This window comes from Nelusetta ayraudi, unplaced genomic scaffold (genome assembly GCF_046127955.1).
Source record: "Nelusetta ayraudi isolate G7.1 ecotype Tasmania unplaced genomic scaffold, CSIRO-AGI_Nayr_v1 ptg000048l, whole genome shotgun sequence".
Taxonomy (NCBI): Eukaryota; Metazoa; Chordata; class Actinopteri; order Tetraodontiformes; family Monacanthidae; genus Nelusetta; species Nelusetta ayraudi.
Genome location: NW_027466098.1, coordinates 14,518,327 through 14,529,735, shown reverse-complemented (window position 1 = coordinate 14,529,735; position 11,409 = coordinate 14,518,327). Strand labels below are relative to the sequence as shown.

The 11,409-nt window shown below is 46.7% G+C and overlaps 1 protein-coding gene and 1 long non-coding RNA gene across 3 annotated transcripts; one reads left to right on the top strand and one right to left on the bottom strand.

Annotated features, from left to right (window-relative positions):
- Positions 1–384: 384 nt before the first annotated feature.
- Positions 385–10,701, bottom strand: LOC142895464 (WD repeat-containing protein 20). Of its 2 annotated transcripts, none has more exons than XM_076036548.1 (4): positions 9,697–10,701; positions 8,091–8,273; positions 5,498–6,937; positions 385–1,486 (listed from the first exon to the last, which is right to left on the bottom strand). In XM_076036548.1, the coding sequence occupies exons 1-4, from the start codon at positions 10,120–10,122 to the stop codon at positions 1,478–1,480; spliced, it is 2,058 nt and encodes a 685-aa protein (XP_075892663.1). In that variant the 5' UTR covers positions 10,123–10,701; the 3' UTR covers positions 385–1,477. The 2 variants fall into 2 exon arrangements, with proteins under 2 accessions (XP_075892663.1, XP_075892662.1); XM_076036547.1 differs by having other exon boundaries at positions 385–4,526; positions 9,697–10,698.
- LOC142895472 (uncharacterized) lies at positions 10,601–11,188 on the top strand. Its single transcript, XR_012928218.1, has 2 exons — positions 10,601–10,715; positions 10,748–11,188. It is a non-coding gene; the product is annotated as an uncharacterized LOC142895472 (long non-coding RNA).
- The last annotated feature ends 221 nt before the right edge of the window (positions 11,189–11,409 follow it).

Here is an 11,409-nt window from a genome sequence, read left to right as displayed (position 1 = left end):
AAACTCCGTAAAAAAAATAAATAATACTCCGGCACAGTAGGTGGCAGTAGTGCGCCATGAAGTTGCCATCAGTTGAGACGCAGGAAGGAGGAAAGCCCTGTACACAGCAGTTTAGGAAGGTGTCCGCTACTTCCGCCCCGATGGTAGTTTCTGTTCTGAATGTTCTCGTATTATGAAAATTGTATATTGTTTTGGCCCGACAAAAAGTTTATTCTTCGGGTTATGGTGAGCTGCCTGAATCCACGCCTTCATGCGTCCGTGTTCATAACAATGCTTTTCAGATGTAATTTAATCTCCATAATTTCCCAAGTCTCATGATTCATATTTGGAAATATAACCAGGTTAGCGTTCCAAATAGACAGGAAACATGCACAGACAACAGTCTTCAGGTCTAACGTTTTAATAACAGGTCTCCATATACAAACTGGATACAGTGCTGTCACTCCGCTGTCAAAACTTTCATTAGAGCAGGCATAACATTGGTAAAAGCATGTGTGATGCTATGTGTATATGAGTGTGATTGGGCTGTGAAAGTAGAGAATCTGTCATTTATACACACACTAAGAATGGACTTAAACACACACACACACACACCACAAATAAGGGGTCATTTTGAAAAATAAATAACACTGACATTTTGTTTGTTCCCTCTAGACTACAATTTGTGCACAATTGGAAAATGCAGTCTGTGTTTTAACCTTTGAAAGCAAGAACAAAAAAGCAAGAACCCAAATGTTGGTGTTTTTGTTTTTTCAATTTTATTTCCAGATGTTTGCTTCTTGTGACTCAATTATTGACTGAACTCGGGTGGCAAAACTGTGATGACAGCCTTTACTGTGGAACAGCACAGTTTGTTATGAATACTAGGCTTACTTTCCTTTCCTTTTGTAATGCTAGCAAACCAAACCAGATGACTCTATTGTATATAACTTATTTCCACATACTAAGGAATGGATTCTTATTAGATTTTCTTTCAATCTTGAGTTGTATAGTAGATTAATACTCTGGCAATATCACTGAGCTCTGTTTAGTAAAGTAACTCTTCTTTTACTTCCTAATGGCCAGGAGCGAGGACAGTAATCTTCTTAGCATTTTTGAATGTTGAGTGTTTTCGAAAATACTGCAAGTAATTTAACAGACAGAAAGAAATGTACCATTTACAATGTGGAAGCACACAGCTGATGTAAACAAATTCAAAATAACAACATCAAACAAAAACAATTAAAAAAAAGTTCAATTAAATTAATTTAATTTGTGCTCATAGTAAACAGTCCCCCCATGACCAATCAACCCAAAACTCACATAGTTACCTCATACAAACTGAGCCTGAGTGTAAGACACATAGATTTGACAGTAATTAAAAAAAGAAAAGTGGACTGTACACACTTGAACTACAGCGTGTTTTGGTGAAAATACTCCAGATGTTGTAACCTTGCACAGCAGCTGGATCAGTCCTGTTCCATCTGACATGCCAGGTTTAACAAGTCTAAATTAAAAAAAGAAAAAAGAAAAGAAAAGGAAAAATAGTCATGATGATATTGATAATGACAATAAAAACTTTAAACACACTGAGTTTGGCAGGTTTTGGAAGCTGAAAAACAACCAACAAGTAGGCAACACATCCGTTTTCTTGACACCAGAGATTTAGCGACTGCTGTGTTTACCTGCAGTCACTTGTGATTAGCAAGAGTATGAGTATAGTATCAATGAGTTATCCGTTATGTGCAGAGCATGACACTTGACTGCAATTAAACAAAGAAAGCAGGTGAATACATGTCATCTTTCAAAAGGCCAGCCAAGTGTGGTTCATTTTTCACACTTGTCTGAGTTGTTATCCGGTGAGAGCAGATCTAGATGTTTCTATTCTCCCTGACTATAATGGAGCGTGTGTTTTGCCTCACTGCTGTGACTGACCGCAGACCTCTTCAGCTCAGTCAGCAAGATATGCCGTTACCATGACAACAGAGACACGTAATATTAGCTGCAATGACAACCTGGTAACCGGCGTATTTTTTTCCAAGGGCAGGACCTTGGCTCCTGATGTGGAGGAAGCTGCTCTGGTATTTAAAGATGGTATAAATAAATACAACTCAAAGAAAGCTGATAAAAATATACCACCGCCGCCTCGCTGCACTCAGAGGTTTGAAGCACGTTAGACGGTATTCAATCATCCGCTGCAGGGCAAAATCAAGAGTGGTGTGTTAATTTATTGTTTTACATGATAATTAACTACAATAACCTGGTTGGATATCATACACAGCTTCATTTCCTTAATTATTACAGTTTGTCTGTTGTTGCAATATGAAATCAAGAGCTTGTCTCAAATCGGATGTTTTTTTCAATTTAAAAATCTTGGAATATTTGGATGTTTTCATATGAGATTTGTTTTTAACCTTTCCAAAGAACGTAATACTTTCTGCCAAACCAAATGTTTTATTTATTTTTTTGCTTGCAAACTATTTTGCTTTATTTGAATAATTAGCCAGTCAAGGAGCACCAAATTCATTACGCTCTTAAAATAAATCCATGAATCATGTCTATAGCAGTTTTGGGTTCTCTGTTAAAGTTTTCGGGTTACGTGGATTGATTGTGTTTGTAGCTTCACTCGGAGACTTTAAAACCACTTCATGCAGCTCAGGATAGATTTGTTTTCATTGGACCGGTGGTTTTTTATTACATGTGCAAAACCTTGCAAGAGGCAATTCAGGTGCGACAGGAATGCAGTCAGCGGCGAGCACACGTGAAGCTACTGTATGCCAGAGTGTGCGCGCCTGTACGCGTGTCGTTGAGAGGGACGTTTCGCTTCGAGAATGTGCAAGAGTGTGTGTTTGATCATGAGCACGTTGTTCATTAGGATGCCGTTTGGGGAGGATTGATTATTATTCACACCTTTTCACAGCCAAGATGCACAACCCATCTGAATATTGCTCCGTGGGCTCACGTTGGGTCCGTTTCTCTTAATTTTAAAGTCACAACCTCTGCCTGAGCAGACCAATGAAATCTAGCTGGCTCCAAGGAACAAACAGAAGAATTTCTATCACACAAAATGAAAACACATTGACATCTTCAAGTCCCCTAAAACAGCAGACATTCAGTTTTTTTTTTAAGTGTGGTTGCTATGTACAATAGAAGGATCTTCATATATTAATATTCTTCATTTTTCCTATTTTTTCTCCACTCTCTCGCACCATCAAGTCGTCATTTTTAGTACAAGTTTGTCCCGTTTTGTATTCATAGAGTATTTTCAGTATTTACATCATAAATTACAACAAAGTCATGTGATAAAATAAATAACTTAAAACAATGGCCGTGGCTTTTTGCAGTCTATTGCATGACTGGTTAATGGGATGGAATGGATGGCGAGGGGGTTAAAGGTCAAACTAATACTGAGTCTGGTCTGTTTGTTGTCGTCACTGCTTGATGGTTGCAGGCAGAAAGTATATCTAAGCTGTTGTATGAGCAGCCCTCCTCCCAGAAGGAGTCTAGCTAGCGGGCGATGTGACAGACTACATTAAATTTCATAAAAGCAGCAAGTGGAAACCTCAGTTTTGTAATTCTATGCCTACATTGGTCCTTATCTGTCTAAAGCTAAATGTTCAATCACAGACGTGGTGGAGTGACAGAATCACTCCGGTTGTTCAATCAGTGCAGAATCTTAATTTCTGAAGGGACTGAAATTCAAAATGCAGGGGGGAAAAAAGCACAAAAACAGTGAGTGACCTCTATTTAACTTTTGCATTTTACGGCAAAAAGACATGTGGACGCCTGGAAGGTCGCCTCTCGTATGCTGCCCTCTACTGTTGTTTCCCTGGGATTTGCACAGCCACGGGGACGTCACTGAGGGCCAACTCACCGCCCAGTGTGCATTCCAATTAGAACTGCAGATGGCGCAAGTCACTTAAGGTCTTCCCTCCCTAAACCCCAGCGACGACATCTTCTATCTATCAATCTCTTCACATTTTTATGCTCACATCCAGACAGGGAACGGCTCCCCAGTTCTGTGGTCCCGATCCACAAAGAAACAAACGCTGCATTTAAACAGGGGTGTCCACATACTTTTGGTCACGTTGTGCATATGGTGGCTGCAGCTGGACTATAAGCTACATAGGGATAACGCTAACAGCCCTGGAAGCTTCCGAGCAATCTTCGCTGTATACAAGCCTGCATCGTCCTCCCTCGTTTTGCAAGCACCCCTTAAAATATCGGCGCTTATCTAGAGAGCTGCCACCATACTGGAATACTGCATGTGCCGACGACCATTTAGAGTCGAGAAGTGGGGGAGGTTTTGGTTCATGGCAGGTACTTGGACTAATACTGAGTAGGTTTAACACTGCAGTGGTTGCGCGTGGTCTCTGCTTCTCAGAGCCCATCGTTTGGCATTTGATGTTGGGAGGGAAGTGTTTCCGTGGACGGGGAGACAAGAAAAGAAAAGATGAGATGAGGGTGAAGGATAGATAAGTGCAAAGCTTCTCCTCCAGCTATACCACCGTGCCGCTCGGAGAGTTGCCGTTCTGTGCTGTCAGGTTCTAAAGAGACGAGATGAGACAGAGAGAGAGAAGGAGAGAGAGAGGGAGAGAGAGAGAGAGAGAGAGAAGAGTCGGACAGTCAGACAGCAGCTCGGACCAAAGAGTTTGCAATCTTTGACAGTAAAAAGGCTTCAGTGGAATCGTTCCTGCAGGGGGCAGAGAGTGATGTGGCTGTGCAGGTGGACTGGAGAGATCCCCATTTACCACCTTCCTTCTACAATAACACAATGGCTGATTCAGTAATTGGTGGCTTTCAAAAGCAGGTGATGCAGCATAAAAGTGCTTATTCAATATGAGGACTATAGAGGCTGAACTAATGCTGCTCCTACAGAGACTTTCCATCCTGTGTGTTTTAGATGGTACTTGAATAAACTGCATTCAGTTGCCATCAAGCATATTAATCAGACAGTGTTTAAAAAACAGCACCATTTTTTTTACTCATGTTCATGTACATATTCATGTATCCATTCCACCTCAGGATTTGCTCATAATTTTGTTCTACCTGCTCGTAGACACTGCTGCCTTTAGAAAAACTCTTTCAATGACCTTCCTGTTATTCCTCTGGGTTATACTTTCTTTTGGGAAAACGTATGCTACGTTTCTCGTTTTAACGTTGAGCAAATCCCAATTCAAGATTCCAACAATAACTGAAACTTGTAAAGAGAAAAAAGCAAAAAAAAAAAAAAAAAAAAAAAAATTCCCACAGTCCCTTATCTTGGACTGTGTTGTTTTACTGCTGTGTACTTGAGTTGTTGATGTTAGTTATGTTTGTTTATCTGTTATTCTTAATCATCTTGGGACACCAGATGAATACAAGCCTTTGGCTACATTCCGGCATGTTTACGTTGTACTCTTAGCGAAGACATGCTGATTAACGTGCACCATCCCTCCCCCAGGAATACAACTAAACATCAAAGTGACGTATGACAGAGAAGCTTGTGAATAACGACTCATCTGAGTGGGGAACGTACCGCCTTCCCCGGCCGCGCCCAGGTGCAGATCAGGCCCTCCTGGCAGGCCGTGATGATGCAGTCGTCCATGAACACCAGCACCGTCAGCCTCTCGTGCGCGATCTTCTTGCACACCAGCGGCTCCAGCAGCGGCACCTCGTGCATGCGCGGGCACAGCGTGGTGCCCAGCACCTTGGCGGCGTCCAGCCGGTTGCTGCGAGGCGCCACGTTGATCTTGTCGTTGCTCTTGCTGATGTTGCCCAGGCTGTGGTACCTCTTGTGCTCCTTCTCCACGCCGCCGCCGCCGGCACCGGACTTGTCCGACTTGCGCTCCTGCAGCGACAGAGTGGCGAAGCGGCCGATGCTGAACGGCGTGACGTTCCCGCCGCCTCCGCCGCCGCCTCCCCCGCCACCGCCTCCTCCCCCGCTGCCTCCGCCGCCCCCCTCCGAGGCGCCCTGGGACTTGGAGGTGTTGGCCACGGCCGGGTGGGGCAGCGAGTTGGAGCGGGACAGCGAGCGCGGCAGCGGCAGGGGCAGCGTGGGCGGGTTGGAGGTGCCGGTGTTGGTGTTGGGCGGGTGGTGGTGGCCCTCCACAGCGCCGCCGCCGCCGCCGCCGCCGCCCCCCGCAGTACTGGTGACGCCGCCGCTGCCCGAGTTGGTGAGCGAGGGTCCGAACGTGTTGGTGAAGGCGCGGGAGAGCGGCAGGCGCGGGTACAGCACGTCGTCCGTCAGGTCCCACAGGCAGAACTGCGTGTCCTGGCCCACCGAGCCGAAGCGGTACGTCACGGCTGCCGAGCCGCCGCCCTTGGAGCTGTGGCGCGAGAGGCGCGACAGCGTGCTGCTGGTCCGCACCCGGCCGAAGTGCGCGCCGTTGTTGGGCGCCCCCTGGTGGAGGTCCTCCTCGCTGCCGCTGAGCTCCATGGGCTCGTCGTCCTCCAGCGACGTGGTGAAGGGGTCGAACGCCACCACGTTGACCCAGGACTTGTGGCCGTGGCCGCGCGCCACCACGCGGCTCTCGGCGAAGGACCAGACGGTGACCAGGTCGTCCTCGCCGCCCGTGGCCAGGTACTTGCCGTCGGGGCTCCACGACACGCACAGCAGGCCCCCGAAGTAGCTCTTCATCACGCCCTGCAGCTCCATGGAGTCAAAGTGGAAGACGCGCAGGCAGCCGTCCTGGCCCACGCACGCCACGTGCACGCCGTCCGGTGAGAAGGCAAACTCGTTGAGGCCGCCCTCGCCGACCACCCAGCGCAGCAGCGGGTTGCGCGGCGTCTTGGTCTTGCACGCGTAGACGGCGAAGCCCTCGCCCTGCCGCAGGAGGGAGTACTGCGGCGCCGTGGTGCCGCACGGGTGCTCCACGTTGTAGAGGTAGAGGTGTCCGCTGGCGTGCGACACCAGGAACAGGTTCTCTGACTTTGGAAGCCACTTTAAACACGTCACCTTGGACTTGTCTATCAACCTCTGGTGTGGTGGGGAGTTCGGTGGAGAGAGGAGGCGGTTCCCAGGAGGACGCGAGGTTTTTCCGACAAAGCCAGAAAAACAGGAAATGAAAGGGATGGGAGAAAAGGGGAGAAGACAGAAAAAGATGAAAGATTAAAAAAAAAAAAAAAAGTTTGGACATGTTACATCTCCGCATCGCTGGCAAAAGGTTCTGACCTAGGAGGAAAAAATATATCATGGGATATGTAGAAAACCGTGATTACAACCAAATGTGTCTTCGAAGCCCCACAATATTTAGCTCATTATTGACATGACTCTTAAAACACAAAAACAATTAGATAAAATACAGCTATTTTATGACTTATTTATCATTAATATAATTTCTTCAGGTTCGGCGGGCCAGATTAAAAAGCTTAACGGGCCGCATATGGCCCCCGGGCCGTAGTTTGCCCATGCCTGGCCTAGATCTACTTATGTTTTATCTCTTCAATGTCCTTTTCCCTTCACCTAATGGCATAGGGACTACACTTGAAAACCAGCTTCTATGCTAACGCTGGCGTGTTTCCAATTTTATTCTGTTTGACTAATATGCAAAGAGCCTTGATCAAATAAATTAAACTAAACTAAATTAAACCTTAATCTAAACCGTGTGGAAAGAGTGGAGTGAAGCACACATACAAAATACGCTCTGGATACATAATGTAGGAAGAGATGAAGCAACAGGCTGTGGCAGAGACAGAGACAGAAGGAAGCTCGCTGGACTAAAATGAGAAGGAGCACTGCGTGACAAGGGAAAATTATTTAGGGGAGCCAATTCCACAGAGGCAAACCGTTTCAGGAGGCACACAAACATCAGGACACACTGACACAAACACACGCGCACGCACAAACACACACACACTTCTCAAATGTCCTAAATTCAATTGGGAATCCCATTACACAGAATCCCATTAAACAGAGAGAGGAGGTTCATTTGATGCACTAAAAGAATGTGGACAACAACAACAAGACATGATGGTCGTGGAAAAACACTGACGACACTATTTCAAGCCACATAACAACACGGGGGAAAAAAAAACATGCAGTAACAACTCTTAGCAGGCTTCAACCCCAACCATATTCTTCCAATGTGGTGCAAGACAAAAGATATCTGACAGAAAGCCCAGAGTGATACCTCTTCATTGAAGAGTTTACTGGTCTCCTTTTTGATGGGGTCGAGATACTGGACCTGTCCGGCGGAGAAACCCACGATGAGAGCGACACTCTCTGCTGTGGCCGAGTACTGGTTGAAGTCGTGGCAGGTGGGCTGCGTCCCTTTGTAGATTCTCTTGTCTATCGGCTTGCTGAGGTCCACAGCCTGCACGGCATACACACGGTAAAGGGAGAGAAACATCACGAACAGAAATTGCATCAAAAAAAAGCAACTGATTCATTCTTTGCACATTGATGAACTCCACAGTCCAGGATTCGATGGGAGTCCAGATTTTCAGAGTGAAGGAGAAACGTGTCTGGAAATATTAGTGCTAATGGCAGGTAATTGCTTTTTCTAAGGGGCCTGGCCTGGATTACTGTGTAGGCCAAGTGTGTTAAAACCAAAGTAATAAGGATTTATTCTGGAAATGTCACGGGAGACACAGTAACAATCTATCCCACATGGATCAATGACGTGACGGTTGCTAAGGACCTTTATCCCTGAACATTCAATCCTTGTCCGAGTGAAGGGAAAGTGGTGAGCACTTGGCTGTTGAGGAAGGATGACTCAGTGCTTGCCTCACAGTTCACAGATGATACGTCTGCGGAAAGTTGCACGTCAATGTAAACAGAAGCCGTTCCTGGAGACACTGAGAGCTAAATCCCATATTTATGTTATGGCATGATAATGATAACAGTAATGAATTTTGTTTAGATAGTGCCTTTCATGATATCAAGCCCTGACCTTAATCGTGACAGGAACGATTCCTTGTTAAACCAATAAAAAATATGGATCAAATTAATACCTGACTGTTCTCAATATAAACAGTCTCATATTTCAAAACTTTTTTCTCCACACTAATCATTGGAACACACTGGTTACGTACAACTTTTACGTTGATTCAGATAATAAACGTCCTTATACAAATCATTTTAAATGGCACCAAACATGCATACGCATGCATTTCAATCGTACAGTCTGCTCCTGCAAAGGACCGGAGTCTGGCAAACCCTTTAACGACACCGACACGTTTTGTGTGTATCTTTGACCTAATCCACGTAGTGATGCGGGCAAGGAGAAACATCTGCACCTCCTGCAGCTCACTCAAAGTGTTTACCCTCGTTCTAAATAAAGCAGTTTTGATGCCAACAAACTGGCGGCCACCTAAATAAATTTCTGTGGGGTTGAGCTGAAGGACAAATGCAGGTTTGACACTCATCGGTGTCCCTGATGCTCATGCATGCAGCTGCAAGCATCACCTCCTGGAGCCTCCAGTGTGTGTTTGCTACATCTGCCTGCAGGATGCAACCACCATCCATCCACTGTCACCTCACGCACACGGATACCTGCCGTGCGCAAAACATATGTCCTAATGCAAGAATGCACGCAAACCCCGTGCAGCAATCGGAGCCTTTTTTTGAATGAAAACGAAAGAAAAAGAGATGACGAACCAGGAGCTAACAATTTAGCAGCGCAGGCTAGCATGCTAGGCTAAACCCTGAGCATGGCAAATATGTCACTGTGGTCGGGATCATAAGCGAGGTTGGTTGGGTGGATTGGGGGGTGGAGGGGCAGAGAGCAGGCTCACCTTCTTGATGTTGGTGTACGTATAGAAATAGAGCTCCCTGCCAATGTTGAAGCAAACTCGCTCCGAGTCCTCGCTCGGGTCCTCGGGCTGCAGCTTGACCATCGAGACGCGCACCGGCGGCAGGAAGCCCGCCGGAGACGAGTTGGCCGCCGCATTGGAAGAAGAGGATGCTGCGGCGGCGGCTGCCGCTGCCGCTGCTGCTGCTGCGGCGGCAGCCCCGGGGCCCTGCAGCAGCCCGACACCTCCGCCGGCTATCGGACCGGCTCCGGCCCCGGGGCCCAGCGTGGCTGCGGCGGAGGGACCCCGCGGCAAGCCGCCCCGCTGCTGTGAGTCAGAGAGGGTGAGCAGTTTGTAGAAGCCCTCCCTGGTCCGGAACTGAGATTTAATCTCATTGATATCCTTCAGAGCGCCGCCATCTCCGGCCATTTTTTTTTAAAAGTACAAACAAGCCGCACAGGAAACTGAGATGTTGACCTGGAAATAATAAAGCTCAGATGGTCCTTAAAAAAAAAAAAGGGAGAGAGAGAAGAAGAAGTACTAGGACAGCAGAGGGGAAGGCGAGGGCGAGCGGGAGTAGCCGAGCTCCGCTAGGCCGACCAACACACCCAGTCCGCTCCGGTGCATCTTTACAGCCGCGGCGACGAGCACCGAGCCACCGCTACTTGACAAATGATGGCCCGGGTGAGAGAGTCCGTCCTTCGGGGCCGGTGCTAGCTAGCATCGTCCTCGGCAGGGTCTCTCGCCTCCTCTCGCTCCTCCGTGCGTAAACTGCATGTGATGATGATGATGCGTCGGCTGGCTGCTCTGCTCTCTGTGGTCCGGATCGCCTCTGCGCACTGCCGCCGTTGGTTCAGTGGGGGGTAAAGCGAGGGCACACGGAGCCCGGATCAACCGCTAACCCATCCGTGACTCAACACGACAGTGTGCTGAGGTCCGTTACTACTCTGGAGCCTTGCCTCCAGAGTAGTAAGAAACGTCTGTGTGTGTGTGTGTGTGTGTGTGTGTGTGTGTGTGTGTGTGTGTGTGTGTGTGTGTGTGTGTGTGTGGTTAGAGCCACATGTGAGGAGAGTGTGCCAGGGTCAGGGGTAGATGGCGTTGACCGTGTCCTGAAAAAATACATTTTTCCAGAATTCAAATTAGTTCATTTACCACATGATGTAGATTTGTCCTCAGAAGAAGGATACATATGCAAATACTACGTCGTGTTTTTCAGTGAAGTAGTCCCCAGATTCTGCATACAATACATACACATACATCCCTTCCCACAGTCATCAGACTGTACAAAAAGCATCCTTATGACACCACTACCTCATACACTTGTCAATTATGCACAGCGAGGTATTGTAAATATTTGTATTATCCTATTGAAATTGTTTGTGATATATTATTTTTTACTCCCTAATTCTGTGTGTGCTTCTATGTGTATTCTATATGCTGCTGGGACGCTGTGATTTCCCCATTTTGGGATAATAAACATTGTTCTTCTCTGTGACCTTTGCTGTCGTACTGAACCTGTTTATGTCTTTGCTTTTTGAATACTTTATTTAGCAAATAACAGCTTTTTTTTTTTTTATCTGTATGACAACAAACACAATTTTCTTGCCACTGGTCACATCGCAAATTTTTGGCGCCTTTTCTGTTTGTGTCTGTCTGTGCAACAACTTGAGAGAGATGCACGGCTGCATTGCAGCAACACTTCTTGAGCTGTGAACT